We start from the raw sequence: 20081 nt of genomic DNA on the forward strand, positions 1-20081 counted from the left end.
CAGATTCCATCATGGGGGTGATCACAACATCATACAACTGCCAAACCACTGAGAATCATGGCCCAGTCAAGTTGACACACAACCTTAACCATCACAGATGGTGTCTTGGTTATCTAGTGCTGCTATAACAGAAATACCATAAGTAGATGGTTTTAAGGAAATTTATTCTCTCACAGTCTAGTAGGCTAGAAGTCCAAATTCAGGGCGTCAACTCCAGGGGAAGGCTTTCTCTCTCTATTGGCTCTGGAGGAAGGTCCTTGTCATTAGTTTTCCTCTGGTAAAGGAGTTTCTCAGGGCAGGAACCACAGGTTCAAAGTATGCAACTCTGCTCCTGGAGTTGCTTTCTTGGTGGTATAAGGTCCCCATGTCTCTCTGCTCACTTCTCTTTTTTTATCTCAAAAGAGATTGATTTAAGACACAACCTAATCTTGCAGATAGTCTTGCCTTATTAACATAACTGCTGCTAATCCCACCTCATTAACATCATAGAATTAGGATTTACAACACATAGGAAAATCACATCAGGTGACAAAAATGATGAACACTCACACAACACTGGGAATCGTGGCCTAGCCAAGTTGACAGATATTTTGGGGGGACATAATTCAATCCGTAACAGATGGCGAGGCTTCGTTTTACGTACTTTGAACATGTTATCAGGAGGGATCAGCCCCTGAAGAAGGACATCATGCTTGGTAAAGTAGAAGGTCAGTGAAAAAGAGGAAAACCCTCAACGAGATGGATTGACACTGGCTGCAACAATGGGCTCAAAACATAGCCAAGGATTGTGAGGATGGTGCAGGACAGGGCACGGTTTCCTTCTGTTGGACACAGGGTTGCTATTAGTCAGAACCAACTTGACATCACCTAACAACAACAACAGGAGATGTTTCATACTGGTCTGTAGATCCCACTTTGAGTCATGTTCCATGTCTGCTGAGGGACTCCCCTGAGTGCATAGAATGGCTCCCTGACTGGTCTCACTGATCACCGTCCAGGTCTAATGAGAGATCCTCCCTTCCCTCTGTGAATGGCCCTTGTTCCAGGATGCATCCGGCCACATTTTCCTTGTGCTCTTGCTGACTCCCTGGCCACACTGGCCAGTGAGCCTTCTCAGCCAGCACTAGTTTCACCCCACTCATCACCTCCCTCTGGCCTCAGTGGGCTCTTCAGCCTCAGCTGACCCCCCAGTCTCACTCTTGTTTTCTCAGCGTGCTTGGAGGAGCTCTTTACCCTATTGCCATTGCTTTTAACCTGAAGGGAGAGCTTTGTGGCAAAACACATCAAGAAAGACTATCTCTCTATGAACAACTGACCCATTTTCCTTATCTTTCCAATTTCCCTTTCTAAAAACAAAATGAAGCTGAACAATTACACAACTCCTCTTCATCTCATAGGCTATGGGGCAAAGGAACAAACACAATTTGACATGAAATAACAGCAATTCACATTCAGATGGTTGATATCCTACTAAATCAGGGGAAAACTCTAACACCAACAAACAAAAATAATAATAAAAAAATAAACATAGACACATTAAAAAAACAAAAGGAAAACTACCTTTCTGGGTCTTTTAATTCCTTTAGTACTTTCTGCACTACCTAATGTTAGTCCAACCTTAGTAGATCTGTGCTGCAATAACTATAGCCTGGGACAACTTCACAATGTGGCAAGCAGATTTTAGGCTCTTTGCTCCTGAAACTCCTCCACAACTTTTCACTAGACTCCTGTGCCAAGAATTATATCTATCATTCTCTCTTCTTTTCTTTGAATAGATTTCTACAGGCAGGCCTTTCTCCACTGCCGTGTTTTCCAAATCTTTCCATCTTGATGCCTTCCCATCTCTTTTCAGCTAACAGCTGAAAACCCCAGTTTTGTTTCATCCTGACAGTTTTTCATTTCTTTCTATTTCTATTGTTATTTAACTGTGAAAAGTATTTCCTCTTGCAGAAAACATGCCCACATGCTTTGTTTTTTTAAATTTATTTTATTGTTGTTGTTAAGAATATACACAGCAAAACATACACCAACAATTTTTACATGTACCTTTTATTGACACTGATTATATTCTTTGTGTTGTGCAACCATTATCATCCTCGTTTTCTGAGTTGTTCCTCCCTCATTAACATAAATTCACTGCCTCCTAAGGTCCCTATCTAATCTTTCAAGTTGCTGTTTTCACTTTCATCCCATATATGTAGTTCTTTAAAGAGCATAATACTCAAGGCAGACATTTTTTACTAGTTAAGCTAAACTACTGTTTTGTTTTTAAGAAGACTTCAGGGGATATTTTTGGTTTAATGTTTAAAGATTTCACAGGGCCATAGTTTCAGGGTTCATCCAACCTTCATGTCTCCAGGAAGTATGGAGTCCATGAGAATTTGAAATTCTGTTCTGTATTTTCCCCCTTTTGATCAGGATTCTGCTGTAGAATCTTTGATCAAAATGTTCAGTAATGGTAGCCAGGCATCACCCAGTTCTTCTGGTCTCATGGCAAAGGAGGCAGTTGTTCATGGAGGCATTTAGCCACACATTCCATATCCCTATTCTATTTCTGTCGTTCTTCCTCTGTTACTTCAGGGGAATAGAGACTAATTGTTGTGCCTTGGATGGTAAGCTTTGAAGACTCCAGGCACTACACAACAAACTAGGAGTTAGGACAGAAGCACTAAACATGTTATTAGGCCAATTAAATGGGATGTCCCATGTAACCATGACCCTAAACTTCCAAACCAAGAAACCCAATCCCATGAGGTTTCAGTTGTACATAAGCAGCCTCGGCAGCTACTCTTTTTTTTTTTTGTAAATATATGTCATACAACCTTTGCCAATTCAACTTTTTACAGTTGTACAACTTATTGACAGCAATTACAATAATCGGCTGTACAACCCTCCCCTTAATGCAATATTTCCATTACCGTCAACCCTATTCTTCCCCTCCCTTCTACCCCGGTAAACATTGTAAACTTTGTTTTCTATCCTTTTGCCTTTTCTTGCCTTTGTATTTAGGTGAGGTCGTACAATATTTGTCCTTTTGTGATTAACTTATTTCACTCAGCATAACGTCTTCCAGCTCTATCCATATTGTATATCAAGACTTTATTTCTCCTACTGGCTGAGTAGTATTCCATTGAATGTATGTACCGCATTTTGTTTATGCATTCGTCTGTCAATAGACATGTAGGTTGTTTCCACCTTTTGGCTATTGTAAATACTGCTGCAATGAACACTGGTGTACAAGTCTCTGTTTGAGTCCCTGCTTTCAAGTCTTTTGGGTATATAGCTAGGAATGGAATTGCTGGGTCATATGGTAGTTCTATTTTTAGTTTTTTCAGGAACTGCCACACTGTGTTTCACAATGGCTGTACCATTTTGCATTCCCACCAGCAATGGGTATGGGTTCCAATATCTCCACATCCTCACCAACATTTGTTATTTTCTTTTCTTTTTTTTTATCTTAGCCACCCTAGTGAGAATGAAATGGTGTCTCATTGTGGTTTTGATTTGCATCTCTCTGATGGCTAGTGATGGTGAGCATCTTTTCCTGTGTTTGGTGGCTATCTGAATGTCCTCTTTGGTGAAATGTCTATATTCAAGTCCTTTGCCCATTTTATGATTGTGTTTTTTTTCTTGTTAAGTTGTCAAAGTTTTATAGATAGATAATTAGATTCTTGTTGAATATATGGTTTCTTTTCGCTTTTTTGGTAAAGTCTGTTGATCAACAAAATTTTTCATTTTTATGAGGTCTCATTTATTTATTTTGTATTTTGTTGTTTGTATTTTTGTTATTATATTACATAATCCATTGTTAAAAGCTAGACCTGACAGCTAGGCCTGACTGCTTTTCAGCTAACAATTTTACGGTTTTAGGTTGCACATTTAGGTCCTTGATCCATTTTGAATTTGTTTTTGTGTATGGTGTGAGGCATGGATCCTGTTTCATTTTTCTGCTTGTGGAAATCCAGTTTTCTCAACACTATTTATTGAAAAAATTTTCCCCATCGAATGGATTTAGCACCCTTGCCAAAAATCAGTTGACCATAGGTGTGTGGGTTTATTTCTGGACTCCCAATTCTTTTCCATTGATCTATGTGTCTATTTTTATATCAGTACCAGGTTGTTTTGATTACTGTACCTGTATAGTATGTTTTAAAATCAGGAAGTGTGAGTCCTCCTACTTTATTTTTCTCTTTCAACATTGCTTTAGCTATTTGAGGCCTCCTGCCATTCCATATGAAGTTGAGAATTGTTTTTTCCATTTCTGTAAAGAAGGCTGTCGGAATTTTGATTGGAATTGTATTGACTCTAGATCACTTCAGGTAGTATTGACATATTAACAATATTAAGTCTTCCAAGCCATGAACTTGGAATATCTTTCTATTTATTTACTTCTTCACTGTTTCAGCAGTGTTTTATAGTTTTCATTGCATAAGTTCTTCATATCCCTGGCTAGATTTATTCCTGGGTATTTTATCCTCTTCAATGTTATTATAAACGGAATCATTTCCCTAATTTTCCTTTTAGATTTCTCATTTCTGATGTATAGAAACCCAACTGATTTTCATTTGTTGGCCTTGTACCCTGCAACTTTACTAAATTCCTCTATTAGCTCTAGAAGTTTTCTTGTGTACTCTTTGGGATTTACTATATATAGGAACATATCATCCGTGAATAGAGCTAATTTTACTTCTTCTTTTCTAATCTGGACACTTTTTATGGTCTTTTTGCTCTGGCTAGGACTTCTTATACAATATTGAATAGAAGTGGTAAGAGCAGGCCTCCTTATCTTGTTCGCAATTCCAAGGGAAAAGCTCTCAGTCTTTCTTCATTAAGTGTAATGTTGGCTATTGGCTTTTCATATATGCCCTAAATCATATTAAGGAATTTCCCTTCTATTCCAATCTTCTTTAGGGTTTTCATCAAGAAAGGGTGTTGGATTTTATCAAATGCTTTTTCTGCATCTATAGAGATGATCATGTGGTTCTTTTCCTTTGTTCTATTGATGTGGTATATTACGTTGACTGATTTTCTAATGCTGAACCATCCCTGTATTCTTGGAATAAATCCCACTTGGTCATGGTGTGTGACTCTTTTTAATATTCTGTTGCATTTTGTTCACTAGTGTTTTGTTGAAGATTGTTGCATCTATAAGAGACACTGGCCTGTAGTTTTCTTTTCTTGTGGGGTCTTCATCTGGTGTCAGTATCAGGGTTTTATTTGCTTCATAGGATGAGTTAGGGAGTATTCTCATAAATTTCATTTGAGCTGAACATTATTTGCCGAAAGTCGTACTGTCGTGTTTAATGTGCACCCTGAGATGTCAATACCATTCCGTATATATGGATGCAGAAACTTGTTTGATGTAACTTGTAAGACCTCCTGTGGTTAGAGACCAAGTCACCTTACATGCCTCTCCCTTTGTAGGACGTCAGCAATTAAATGAGGCTAGCATATTTTGTTTGTGTATTATCTCTGGACTTGAAGTGTAGAAATGCAGGAAGGAAAGTTTTATGGGAGATCTTTATTGTAGACTCATTCTTCACTATATGGTCTTTCTGAGGTGTGATATTCTGTTCTTCAAGACTCGTTTTCCTGCTTCGCTTTTTTCAGGGAGGTTTAGGTTTCCTTTTTATGGCTTAAATGTCAAAATTGTAACTTGAAGCATGAATGAGTCTTAAACCATTCAAATGAAGGAATAAGCCAGAGTAAATCTAAATAAACACAATAAGGATAACCAGCAGTCCATGTATTCTAAGGAGATTTATCATAAATACTTGATGCCTGCCTACTAGAAGGGAGAAAGGACTCAGAAATTCAAAGCTATATTTAGAAGGGTTGGGGACCTGGTAACCTGCATACAAAACAGGCAGAAAGCTGTGTGGAGGTTGGGTGGTAATCAGGGCTGTATTCACACACTTGAGCTTCATTTTGTATAATACACATTCCCTTTTGGTATAAATTCTATTGCATGCAAAGTCCAGCAAGACCTCTCCCTTCCTGAGCCAGCCAAGAGTATGGCCTCCCAGTGACTCAGTCATGCAACCCCTTCTACTTTACGGGAGTAAAGATAAGGTCTCTTTAACATTTACTGAGTGTGGTGCTGGTTTACCTCCAAAGCAAATAAAGCATAAACCTAGGGGTCCAGCAAAGTAAGAATATCACATTTCAAAGATTGTATTGAAGTAAGCATCACAGGAAGAATCAGAACTTTGCTGCTTTCACTTATGTGTATATTTAAAAGTTTAACCTTTTATTTTTATTTACATATGAGAGAAGATAACTGAATTATTTTCAGTGCTTGGGGCTGATAAACACCATAATCTGACTCTAGTTGAAGGTTTCTTTTGTGCAAAATACTCATCTTTCCAATTTTCTATCCAGCCCTCTGGGATGACAGTTTCAAAGGTATAACAGAATAAATGAATAACAGACCTAAGGGAGTTTTGGGAACTGTGGCAATGAGTGGTGGCCACACTCAGTCTAAAGAAAAGGACCACTGCCCAGCTCTAGCCAGTTGCTGCCATTGAGGAAAGCAAATTCCATGTTGCTAGATCTTCCCATTTCTCAAGAGAAGATGGAAATCTGAATTTTTTTTAAATATGAAATTAGTTGGCACTGAACAGTTTTAAAACACTGTAGGAGCTAAACAAAACATGCCATAGGGCTTCCAGGACACCTTCTCTGCTTCTGGGACTGGGCCGTTTTAATTCTACAGAGCCTGTAGGAGTTAGTGGCCTCAGAAAATGTAAACTCTAGATCATTATTTGTTCTTGAGATGCTCAGGTCACAGTTTTGGTTGGCATGGAATACTCTCTTCATTTTCATTTAGCAAATATTTATTGTACCAGACTCTGTGTTAGGCTTGGAAGACATAAATGTGGTAAAAACTTGGTGCTTGCCTTCAAGGAGCTCACAGATTGGTAAGGGAAAAAAACATGCGAGTTAGGGCATCCTGGAACAAACAGGGACCTCATCTGAAACAAACAGAGGCCCCTGCACCTGGTAAGTTTAAGGCATCATGTTTGTATAAGTGCAATGGAGTCTATACAAATTTACCCTTAATTACCCTGCAAAAGCATTAGTTCCTAAAATGCTTTAAAGATCATTTTAAAGTGGAGTTTTGTTTTGGATACTGTTTCATTTCATGCATTTGGCATCTTTCAAGCATCTATGGTACACTTTCCATTTATGGGGCACAAAAGGAGAAGAAGAAACCCTGCTGGCATAGTGGTTAAGAGCTATGGCTACTAACCAGTTCAAATCTACCAGGACTCCTTGGAAACTCTGTGGGGCATTTCTACTCTATGACTTGACAGCAACGGGTTTGTTTGTTTTGGTAAAGGAGAATAAAAAAGACGTCCCTATTTAGAAGGAATTTAAAACACTGCTGATCAAACAAAATAGGCAGAAATATGAACATACTAGAGAGCAATCATAAAGGAAGCTAAGTCAGACAAAGGCCTGTGGAGGCCAGAAGGCTTTGGAATATAAATCAATGTGTGAAATGTTTACCAACTTTCATGGACCTGACTTAGCCACATTGGGTACCACTTAAGTTACATGTTTTACAATGAGTACTTTATGCCTAATATTTTAACACATGCTCAGAAATCCAGCTTTGTTGTGTTTTACATATATTAATGAATATTGCTATTTTATACTTTCACTGTAATATATAATGATTTTGTAAAAATGATTTCACCATGCCAGGTGAGGTTGACGTCATAAACAACTTCTCGTGGTAATTCCTTAACTCAAATGTGGGTGAGATTCTGTGGCACTTAACTTGATTTCACTTCTGTGCATCCTCACATTCCGACTCCCTTGTTGTTTTGGTTGACAACATACATAATCCTGTTCTTCCAAGTCACCTCTTCACACGTATCTTCTGTCGTCCTATGTCTCTACCCATGAGCTGCTACCCAGAGAAACCAGGGGGCCAATACAATTGATAATTGATATTCTTAAGAAGACTACAGCTTATCCTAAGAAAGGGTAATGCCTTTTTCTTGACGTAACATGCTCTGATTTATGATGAGGTCTTGGGAGTGAAACACTGGCATGTTGTGAGGCCTTTGTAAGGAGAATAGCAAATGAATAGATAAACTTGAAACTTTTTTTGTTGTGGATCCTAAAAGATATCCTTTCAGATATCATATTGAATGATGCTTTCCCTGATGTCACACACACAATATAGCCCAGAGTGTAGGAATAAGGGGATTCAACTTACAGGTTGTCCAGGCTCATCTCCCCCGAGGATTCTGAAGCCAAATCCAGACTCCATCCTCCGAAGGTGAACATCCAACTCCTTATAATCTGGACCTGGCATAAAGGAGATCCCATTGAGTAATGAATCCTGTCTCCCCCTCACCCCCTGGGGAACTGAACGCTCCCATGATAAATTAATTTCGTAGACGTGATTAATGAGAGTGCAGTTAAGAGTCGGTGGAGAGCACAGAGGATTAAAAAAAAAAGTAGCAAAAAAGTAGGTATTCCAAAATTAGGTAGTCCCTGGAATAACAGTGACCAGCCAAGGACATTGTTAGAGTATCATTATAGGCAGAGAGCACTCACGGATTTTCTGAGTGGAAAAATTCTGCGTGATCTGAAGTGATGGCTCTATACTTTTTTACTTTTGGATTGTCCTCAGGAAGCTTTGCTATCACTTTGGTATTTACTCTGACTAGAATGATTGTTTCAGAAGCCTGAGAGAACAGACAGCAAAACCTGGAACCACCTAGTAAAGTACTACCTAGTAATTTACTGATATCTGTTTAGGATTTGATGCATCCAGTTGAGTGTGTGTATGTGTGTATGTGCACGCGTGTGTGTGTGTAAACTGATGCTTGATAGAAGTTGTCTCTTTTAAAATGTAAAAAGTAGAAAATGTAGAATTTAAACCTTTATTAGGGTTTCAGTGAAGTTTGTATTTTCTTAATTTTTCATAACTCATACGTAGAAATTCACCTGAGTCTAAGACGAACTCTTAGCTTCCGAATATTTTATAACGGGTAAGTCGCTTTTTAAAAAAAAAAAAAAAAAAAATTTTTTTTTTTTTTTAAGTCGCTAGGAAATTCATTATTGAATCCATTAGTACACCTTTAAATAAATTAGAGGAGGGATACTTTTCTATAGTCAACTGAAAGAACAGAAGTGTACTTAAAAATAAGGTTGGAAACTCTCCTAAATGTCATCTTTATTTTTGTCAGTCCTAGAATAAATAAACTAAACATTTTAAGACATCTTTTGACTTTTTAAGGAAAATATAGTTTATGATTTTCCCCTCTCCCCATCACTGTCCATTTGAAATTTCCTCAGGAGTGAAAAACACCTCATTCACAGTTAGGCTGTATATATGTTCAGGCCCAGTGTTAGGATGTCCATGGATGATAAGCAACTTTGGGGAATTTTTATTGTGCCATCCTTGCTTAAAAAGCTTTTAGTGATCTCCGGGCCTTAATGGTTTCAAAGGAAACATTAGAACTGATAGAACAAATATTAAGTAAAATTTTCCTTGCTTAAACAGGATGATTTTGGAAATTAGGATGATATCTCAGAGGAGAAGCCTAATGGGATAAAAAACTATGTCTGAGCCGCTTGGACATGCAGTGGTAGTACAGAGAGAGACTCACTGAAGGATGGCCAGGTGACTCCTTCCCAGGCTCTACAGTAAGTGGAGCTGCTAAAGTGACACAGTGTACAAAGCACAACGATGCAGGGATTGCCCTGGTGCCCCTAACCCGGGCTGTGCATTCCTCATGACATACAAAAGGCAAGTCCTTCATGTCTGCAATGTGGGCAAATGATGATTATGTGTCTGGTGCACTGCTACCAAAATTTGAACCAGGCACAGGAGTACACATGTATATGCATATATTGTGCAAGACCTCATGGCCATCATGACCTTTTAAGACCAGATGAGCATATAATCAAGGTCTATTTCATTCAATGAATAATGTGAAACTCTCAAAGAAGAGTAATCAATTAAACTTCCACATCCTTTAGTCATCCTTTACGAATTGTAAAATCGGCCATATCTTTAAAGAGAGGAGAACTTAGAAGAATTAAGTCGCTATTAAGTAGTTAATTACAGGCAAGGGGAGACAGAAAGATGACAGATAATGCCCAATCACTTATTCAAGCCTCACAAAGTGGTTATGATACAATTGCTCAAAACAATCTTTTTTCTAGGTGGCTTTAAACTTGGAGGACTCTAGACCATAAAAAACATAAAAATACAAAGTATACTATTGACGCAAGAAAGGACAGAGCTAGCAAACGTTTAACCAGAACTTTCCATCTACTCATAAACATTCTTCTTATTTTCGCTTGACTGGTGAGTACGCAAAGGGGGAAATTGTTCCTCCAGTGACCTCAGCACCCATCCATGTCGCATGAGGAGCTCTAAAAGGAGTTTACTGTGCAACTCATTTTATTTGCTAAGTAAAATTTTCCCCTAAGGAAATGCTGAAATTATGACAATCCCAGTAATGGAATTTTGAGATGTGCCAAGATGCAAGGAGGTTGTCATGTACCAGAGAACGCTGTAATTCCTGGAGGGAACAGAAAAGCTTTTCCTTAATGAATGAGTCAAAACTTTGTTTTTTTTTTTTTTTTGGAGAAAAATCTAAACTCTAGCCAGTCAGTTTTGAAAAACAAAGATGCGAAAAGGGCCTTTATCCTCCTCTCCCTACTCTTTACATACACTGTGGTGGCAATTACCCCCCCGTGACTGTTGCTCTGGCCCATCCCTTGATTTCAGGTATAGGGTGGTTGTGCCAATCTTTTCGTCTTCACCTCCATTTTGTGAGGAGGAGATGGCCAGCTTCCTATGATATGAGCTAGTAGGCAGAGGTAAAGAGAGGCCCACTGAAGAAGTGTGCCAGCACTTATGATTTACGTTTTTCTTAATTTTGAACACAAACTCAGAAGCTGCAGGGCTTGGAAACTTTAGAGAAAGAGTCAAATGGAAACAAGTTTAAATGATAGAGTATGCCTTGAAGCAGTAGGGCTTTATTTATTTATTTTTTTTTAAGGGAAACTAAAAGCATTAGAAAGATAATTTTTCTTTGGTTTCATTTTTCCCTCCTTTGAGTCTGACTTTACAAAATAAATAAAATTATATGCACAAACTGGGAGACATTACTTTTTTTCCTTCTTGCTCTGTTAGCTTTCTTGGAGGATTATGATGTTTCTGATACTTTCCCCAGCTACTTCTCTGGCCCAGTGGCATGTTTCAATTACTGTATCATGCTTTATCTCTTCCCCTGTTAATGCCAGAGCCAAAACAAAGGAATCCAAGGGCCAACTCTTCATCCCACTGAAACAGAGGTTAACAATCACCACCATTTCTCTCCTGTTGATGTACAAACTGGGTACGGGAAGTTTGTTAGGTGAAGAGACCTGGTGGACACTGAGTGTGACTTGAGACACTTTGGGTGTCATTCAACCACATCCCACTGAAGCCCTTTTTTTTTTTTTTTGCTCCTCTGCTTCCTCAGTCATTCCCTCCCTGTAGTCTTTTTTTAAATTTTTTCTTCTTGCTTTTCTCAGCACTTTTTGCAGAACTGTGAGGGGTACTCTCAGGGTTGCTCAGTACGGTTAAAGAGGATGCAGTGGTTATGAGGGATGGACTCAGGGGAAACAGAATGCTCTTTGGACATTGGTGTCCAGTGGCCAGTGATGGCCAGTATTGCTTCTTCCCTAGAGGTGAGTCCCAGGCTCCTCAGGCATTGTGAAATAAAGCATGTTATGAATCTTTTCCAGGATGGGATTTTTATATGACCACTGTAGCAAGCTACAGAATGAAACTGTCAAGCCCTGATTTATCCTGGACTCACACCAATATTAAAAAAGTGAATACGTTTAAAAGCCGTAAATGGTGACCACCACCAGGTATCAGGACAACCTCCCTCATAATAAAGAAAAGTAGAATTTCAAATGCCAATTTCTATCTCACTCTCAGGCTCCATGAAGGTTTCACATGCCATATGTATCCTTGGTCTCGATTTTGAAAGAAATGGCTTTGTGCACAGTATTAGGGAAAAAGTTTGGTGACTGAAGACAACTGATTAATTTTATGAATGGATTCAAGCTTCAAAAATGCAAAGAACAACATTTTATGGATTAATTTGGCACATAGGATGCTGCTATAAACATGTCAATTAAATTTTGGTACTTGAATCCCCTTCCATGTTTTAATTAAAACATAAGTACCATGGCTTATTACCACGGTTTGGCACAGAGAATGCATTTATGTAATTTTCCTGCTGGAAAGAGCATTAATTTTTAGCTCTTCCTTATAAAGAGATCTAGGAAAGGCAGTGTGAGGAAGGAGTCAGGAATCAAAGAAGGTTATTAAACATGTCCCTGGCTTCTGTATTTCCAAACATTCTGGATACAGAATAAGTTAAACAGGAAGTAAATAGTTTCTATCACTCTAATCTAACATTACCAGATAAATACCCATTGCCATTGATTCCAACTCATAGCAACCCTATAGGACAGAGTAGAACTGCCTCATCGGGTTTTCAAGGAGCGGCTGGTAGATTTGAACCACTGAACTTTTGGTTAGCAGCCGTAGCTCTTAACCACTATGCCACCAGGGCTCCACCAGATAAATAGTTAAGACATTTTGCCTAACAAGAATCTCATCCCTCACCTTTTTCATTTTTCTCCTTTTGCAATGTGAAGGTAGTTGGACACATTTTCATTATAATAGAAACCAGTTCCCACTCTCAATTTCATCCTCTTCCTCATCCTTCAAATAAGCTAGGATTTCCCTAACCTAAATATCTTCCTTACTCCTTACTTCTGTCTCTTGTGGAAGAGTAGTCTCTAATGCAGCCTTCATGCCCTCATTTCTGACTCACTCCTTTGTCCTTGCCAGTCTGGTTTCTGCTTTTGCAACATGACCAAAAATGCTCCCTTTAAGGTTGATGCATCCTAATTGCCAAACTGAATGGGCTTTTTCTCTTTCCTTATTCTGATTGATTTCTCTGCCAGATTTGATTCTGTTGAAGCACCCTTTATGGCCCATGGTTTCCTTTTTTCCTAAACAAGGAAAAGTCTTCTTCTGGAAGTGATTTCTGCTCTTGGTGTCTTAGATACTCCATACTCCTGATTCTTTGGGAGGAGTTGTCCATCCACAGGTTCTGGCAATAAATGCCTTTTTTTCTCACTAACATTTTCCCTTGGTGATGACATAATTATCTTTGTGTAGGTACAGTGTTCAGTAGGACACAGCCTGTAGGAGTTGCTAAATCAACGTTTCTTGAATGTAATTATTTTAAGATACTCACCAGTCTACCAGGCCCAATAAACCACAGCATTATTCCATGACTATAACTTTGCTTCATAAATACCATTATTTGGGACTGCTTACTATCACTTTAGCCTGTATACCTATGGATATGATGTAGCTAAAGTAAGACAACATAAAATTATGATTAATATATTTATCTTAGTCAAAAATCATGACACATAATTTGATAAAGGACACTCTATAAATGCAAGAAATATGGGAGATCTATTTACTTTGGATGTACTCATGAGTTTCTATGTTTTGATAACTTGAGAAGACATTTAACAAAATATTTGGAATTGGTTTTTTTTGAACACCTGAATTTTATAGTAATACAATATACTCAAACTGTAATTCGTTTTTAAGTAACGTAATTTTTAAAATGTAAATAATTCAATTTTGCACATGTACCAATGCAATCTAAGTTATTGAATGGTTCTTCTCTTTTTCCTTTTGTTTTCAAATAAAATATATTTAGATGCTGAGATTTTTAAGAAATGTGCTTGCTGAAGCCAGAAAGCTGAGATTTAGAAGCCCAAACTGATTCCTACTTTCATTTTGCAGCTCTAATTACAATGCCCTATTTCTCTCTCTGGACACTGGTATTCTTACGAAATATAAGGACTTTACAGTCAGTATGTAAGAATAATCATGCTTTAAAAGTTTTCAGATCAAGCTAAGCAAATAAATGAGACATTCTGTGAGGACAAAATGCTAAGGAATATCTTCCATATTTTCTGCATATCCAAAAAATGACATGGAAACTTACAGAATGAAATGATCTCAAACACATATATTCTCCAAGGGGTGTTAGAACATTCTGAGATGCGTAATGAGCTGTCATCATGGAAACACTCGAGAGATGTGTGCTGTGAGCCCACAGATCTGAAATAGTGCTAGTATTATGAAACGTTTTTTTTTCCTGCAATTGTTTCAGTGTTCTGGCTTTCAATTCAGTGGTCTAAACAGCTAATCAGAGCATTTCCATTACTAATTCTAAGAGTAAAAAAATCTAAACCTTCCTTTCCCTACTTTATTTCCACAATAATATTAAACATTTTAGCTGGAACCAAATAGGTAAGTATTTTGGGGATGGTTGGGTCAAACTTTTCTCTTTTCCTTTTAAGCAAACAAATTGGTTATTATTAAAACTCTTAAATTGAAAACCATGATATTCTACTCCTAACTTAAAATAATATTGAAATATAGCATTTTGTAATTGTCATGGTCTTAAAAAATTTAAATCGATAAAGGTATTTAGTTGATGTGAAAATTTCATTCTCTATTAGCAAAAATTCCAATAGGTTCTTTGGAAAAGACTCAGTTGAAAATCTTTTGAGATATCCTACCTACTAATTTCTATTTATCTACTTCAGTGTTGCCTGATATAAATAAAATGCAAGCTATATATGTAATTTTAAATTTTCTAGTAGTCACACTTAAAGTAAAAAGAAACCGGTAAAAAAAAATTAATAATATATTTTATTTAATCCAACATTTCTAAAATATTTTTTCAACACTAATCAACCTAAAAATTACTAATGAGACATTATACTTTTGTTTGTATGAAAGTCTTTGAAATTTGGTGTGGGTTTTACACTTACTACACACCTCACTTAAGAGTAGTCACATTTTAAGTGTCCCATAGCACATGTGGCTAGTGGCTACCATATTGGACAGTACAGGTACAGTCAGTCTGGTCACTGGCTTTTTAGTCTAGTCTTTCTCTAAACTATTTTATATAAAAAAAAATTCACGAGTATGACTGTTGTGTTTGTCTTTTGTTTGTTTCCTTGGCATTCATTTAGACCCATGATGATGAGACTTGCTCTGTACTTTGAGTAGATGCTTATGTAAAACTAGCACGGTGATTATATACTAATAAACGGACACTACTCGGAACAATGATTTGTTACACAAATGGAAGATGTTTTGTTCACATAGCTGTGAGTACTGAAGAATACTTGCCAGAGGAATCCATTCGAAAACTGGTCCTGGGTGGCACTTGTTCTGGATGGGAAAATGGGGAATTAAAATTGAAATTCATTTATGACATTTGAAAATTCATCTTTTCTTTGTGTTTTTACTATGAAACTCCCCCTCCCCCATCTTGTGCTCCTGTTTTTTTTTTTTTTTTTTCCCTCTTTAAAATTCCTGGGAGTTAGGGGGCAGATTTACCCTGATTTCGGTGTGTGTATATGCATGTAAATGCTTAGTTTGAAATAAAGTCAATTCAGGACTAGAAATGTATACAGTAAATATAGGTCTTTTTAAGATCATTTTATGATATTGTGACATAAAACATTAAAATGAAAACTGAAAAATTCAATCAATGATTGTTATTGATATATGTGTATCAGTCCAAATATTTTGATATTTCCTATTATTTAGATGTTTGAAGTTATGTAAACATAATTTGTCAGCAGCTACATGTATACGGAGTTAAGTTAAATTGGTTATTTAAACAACAGAGATAATTTACAGGGATTATGATGTAATGTATACTACATATAACAACATAAAAATTCACAAACATGAGTATAAAACACCTTTAAAGTGTAGGGATAGTTCCCATTTTGAATTTGAGTACTCAGAAAAAAACCTAGTTACATACTGTCTCCTGGCAGTATTTGGAGGCATGTTGTTCTCATGGATAAAACCGATCAGAGATAAGTAAGGGTCCATTTGACATGCTTCCACCTCTACCCAACATATATATGTTTGAGAAATGTAGACTTTCATCATCTCTTTGTTTGAAAACTGTGAACATGTAGAAAATGACATAATTAAATTGCACCTTGATTTTCATTCTGTCTTCTAATCCACTCTTAATGCCAGAGAGGAGTTAATAGAGTGTTGGAGTTGAAGGACCCTTCCAAAGCCCTTCATTTTATAATGGCAAGAATAAGGCTCTGAGACTACTCAAGATTATTTTTTAGAAAAAAATTCTTATTATATCTAAATGTCCATTTTATTTTCAGCTTGGTTAGAATTAAAGTATCCTTTCCAATAAAGCTGTCCTTCTTTTGTTATATTTTACTATTATTTATAAATACTAGGCCCTTTTCTGACTACATTTTTTTTCCTAACATCTTCAGATATTTTCCCTATTCCTTTATATTTCTGTCAATATAGAAGTGCCTGAACCACACAATTGGTTTTAATGTGAGAGGAGCGGAAGACACATGTACATAAATTTCTGGTTAAGAAATACTTCAGAAGATAAAAGATTTATGCTACCATAAGCTGAGATACTTCTATCTGAAAGAGTGGCAGAATATTTTTGCCTCTAGGATGAACTTAAAATTAAGTTTACCACATTGCTTTGCTTTTGAGTCATGCAAGGAATTTCAGATGGAAATTAACCAAAAGTTATTAAACTTCTCTAAAGCGTAAATTCCTAGTTTATATTTACTGCGAGAAATGCCTCCAGCCACCCCCCCACACCTTTTAAGACTTTAATATATAAACTATTTTTTAGTTTGGAAGAAACTTTCCACTGTTAATTTTACATCCTTGTCAAGAGCATTTATAAGCAGAGAGGGGAATAAACTAAAATAGAATTGCCTCATTTTGCATGTGTTAAGATGACGATTTTATAATGTAACTGTACAACGTGCAGTACTCATTTAATAATAAAAATGAGCCTTTTTATTATTAAAATTTTTAAATGAAAATAAGGCCAAATTCTAACTTTTTTTTTTTTTTCCCCAAATAAGGAGTTCTATACTATTCAATGGACTCAAACATAACAAGGATCATGAAGATGGCACAGGACTGGGCAACATTTTGTTCTGTTACACAGAAGGTAACCCAGCTTGACAGCAACTAACAACAACAACAATACTATTCAACAGTAAAAATGACCCAGAAGCCTCTTGAGGGTGATGATGAAAAACAGCACTGCCTGCCTCTGTGTGTTCAACACGTCCTCGCCACTGTGCCCTGTGTGGCCAGGCCCTGCCAACGCAGGCCGGACGATTGTCCCTGTCAGGCGATCTGTGTTTTAATAGTAAAAGCAAACTAGTTTTTCAGCAGACTTGTTATTTTTAAAAAACCTCAATTCTTAGTGTGACTGCCAAGGATTATAAGTTGAGGAATACTCTTTCATCAAAAAGTTCGACCTGTATCAGGGATGAAAGACTGCTGTCTTCTAAACACTTCCATTAGTTGCAAAACTGCCATTTTACATTATCGTAAACTCAGATCTACTTGCTATCCAGCAATTAAACTCAGTTTACTGCAGCTCCAGTGGTCTCATATTTATTCATGAAAGTACTTTGGGTTACATTGTCAACTTTGCTACCAACAAAATCCTTTGACAAACTAAATAACTTTGAGTCAAGGAGTGACTTTAGAGCCTAATTCTCACACTCCCCCCACCCCCCTACCATCTCCTGTCTAATTCCAGAAGAATTAAACTTTAAACTACTTATGAAATAAATTTTTAAGCTACAGGATGGGATTTAATTTCTAAAATGATGGAAAAAGTGTGCTAGAGCACAACTTCTATTTCATTATCTTTATTACTTAGTTCATATTATGGTAACTTTCTCTTTTAAAAAGAATCTGTTAGAAATATAAATGGTATTTACAAAGCTACCTGAAGATACCATTTTTGAAATTAGAAATTCTATAATTAATCAAAAGGTAGAACACAGCTTAACTGGATTTCCTGATGATCTTTATCAATATATTATAACTGCAAAGTGATGTATAATGTGATATATTAGAAACTCCAGCTGAAAGGCAAATTTTTTCATAGCTCGATTTATAACATAAATCATACTAAAGGGAGCAATAGCAGTTTTCTATGGCAAAAAGGTTCATAAAATTAACCTTCATAGTACATTTGAGGACATTTAAAACAATATGTTATTAAACTTTTCTTCTATTCTTCTATGATTCTATTGCTAAAGCCACTGGTAAAAGTTTCTTAACATTTACACATAATCTCATTCATGGTAATATCTCACTAAAATAATATAGTGCTCCAGGTAACATTTGAGGGTGGTACTGTAATTAAGGCCACTGGGTATTAGCAGTGTCTCGGCAAAGCAGGTCAGGGCTAACACAATGGTCAGATGTGAAGATGCTCACTAGAAAGGAAAGGTGGTCTTTCATGATCACTTAACAGCTGACTGCAGCTATAGCGTCCGTGAATATATCAAAACCTTTCTTAAATCTATCAACACTTCCAGCTGGACTGTTTAATTACATGGGAGACAGGAAGGCTCAGGCAGGACTTGCACAGTCTTCAGAGCACTATGGATGGCTATTACCTTGTGGATGTGGCTTCCATTGTCTATTCCCATTGAGAGTTTCAAGTGGTGCTGCAGTGGATGGTATCTTTATACTACTCCATCTTTCCAAATGGCTTTGCTGTTAGTCAGGATGGGAAACAGTGCAAACTACAAGTCTTGCTCAATAATGAACATGGAAAGAGCAGCAGAGAAATCAGTAGTTTAGGAATACCTACAACCACCCATTTGTGATTATCTATGAGTCACACCTACATCACAATACTGAACACTAAAAGAATTCAATAATGAACAACCAAAGAGCAGGATTCAAGCTGGAGATGTGAAAAACACAACCAACTTTTTTGATCTGCTGCAAATAATCATTTCATTTCAGGTGTAATACTAAAACCAGTTTGCTCCTCTCTCATGCTCTTTAACTGGCCTGTGGTTATTTTTGATTGCTACCTTTGCTGCGATACTCATTGCTTATTATGGGTTAATGCTTCCTAATTTCTGGGAAGAAAAATTGATTGTGTGAGCTCTTTTTGAAGAAATCCCAGAGGCATTTCTGTTCTAAAGAGGTTATACCATAAGGCACTTTACGCCATCCGGATCCCTGACACTTTTATGATCCTACGTTTCAGTGATGTTTTACTGCAGAGGAGTATGGACGTGTTGTACCTCATCAATCATTTATTTATAATAACCAAGGTTCGATGTGAAGAAGAAAAAGTTTGGACAACTTCAGTCATAATTCAGCTTGGGTTTACACCCAGGGACAGAAGCACGAGGGAAGAGTTTCAGGGAATAAAGATTTTTCTTCTATGTCTATTCCTGTTTTTATCATCTGCTCCGGCTTCCAAGGCTGTCAATGGGGAGCATGTCCAAAAACTACCCCCATGAGCTGGGGATGATAAGACAAACCTTTAGGATAAGTCTGGCTTAAAGAAAAATGAAGCAATAGGACAGAGCCTGTATTCCTAAATCAACAATGTTTCATTAGAATCATCAAAACTTTATTTTGCAGAATTCTAAAGTGAGTAACACTCATGTTCTTTGGAAGCACTTTTTATTGCCTTGCCTGGCCATGAGGAGAGAAGCTGTGATAGCCCTCTATCTGGTTATGTAAGTGTAATCTTTCCTAAAGGCAGGAAGACAGACCAGAGTAACTCCCTTCAGTCCTGTGATTATTGAAATGTTGAATCTGATTTACTACTCTCGGTGGTAAAAATGAGAACTCCATGTCAGAGTACTTCAATACATGAAGCTTTATTACCTACATGTTCTACTTATCTTGCCATTCTCTAGACTTCTACATAGGTACTTTTCTGATGTGGGGGAATTCCCTGGGAGTTTGGCTACCAAGGGAAGTCAGTGCCTAAATCTCTACCATAAATTAGGAGTAAAGTATATACAGGCATAAATTCACTATCACAGAATTTCAGTTAGCCAAATAAATTAGCTTGAAAGGATTTATGTGACTAGGTATTAAAATTTATTCATGGTCTGTACTTTTAGATACAGATAGCTTTTCT

General features: G+C 37.0%; 1 protein-coding gene across 2 annotated transcripts in view; it reads right to left on the bottom strand.

Annotated features, from left to right (window-relative positions):
* The window catches only part of MAGI2 (membrane associated guanylate kinase, WW and PDZ domain containing 2), a 1497921-nt gene that overhangs the window by 157442 nt on the left and 1320398 nt on the right, over window positions 1-20081 (bottom strand). Inside the window, exons 13-14 of one of the 2 annotated variants that reach the window (XM_049894295.1) lie at window positions 15272-15313; window positions 8231-8322 (exon numbers count right to left, since the gene is read on the bottom strand). In XM_049894295.1, the coding sequence (XP_049750252.1) occupies window positions 8231-8322; window positions 15272-15313 (134 nt within the window). The remainder of the gene's footprint in view (window positions 1-8230; window positions 8323-15271; window positions 15314-20081) is intronic. The other variant, XM_049894296.1, reaches the window with a different exon arrangement.

This window comes from Elephas maximus, chromosome 8, assembly GCF_024166365.1.
Source record: "Elephas maximus indicus isolate mEleMax1 chromosome 8, mEleMax1 primary haplotype, whole genome shotgun sequence".
Taxonomy (NCBI): domain Eukaryota; kingdom Metazoa; phylum Chordata; class Mammalia; order Proboscidea; family Elephantidae; genus Elephas; species Elephas maximus.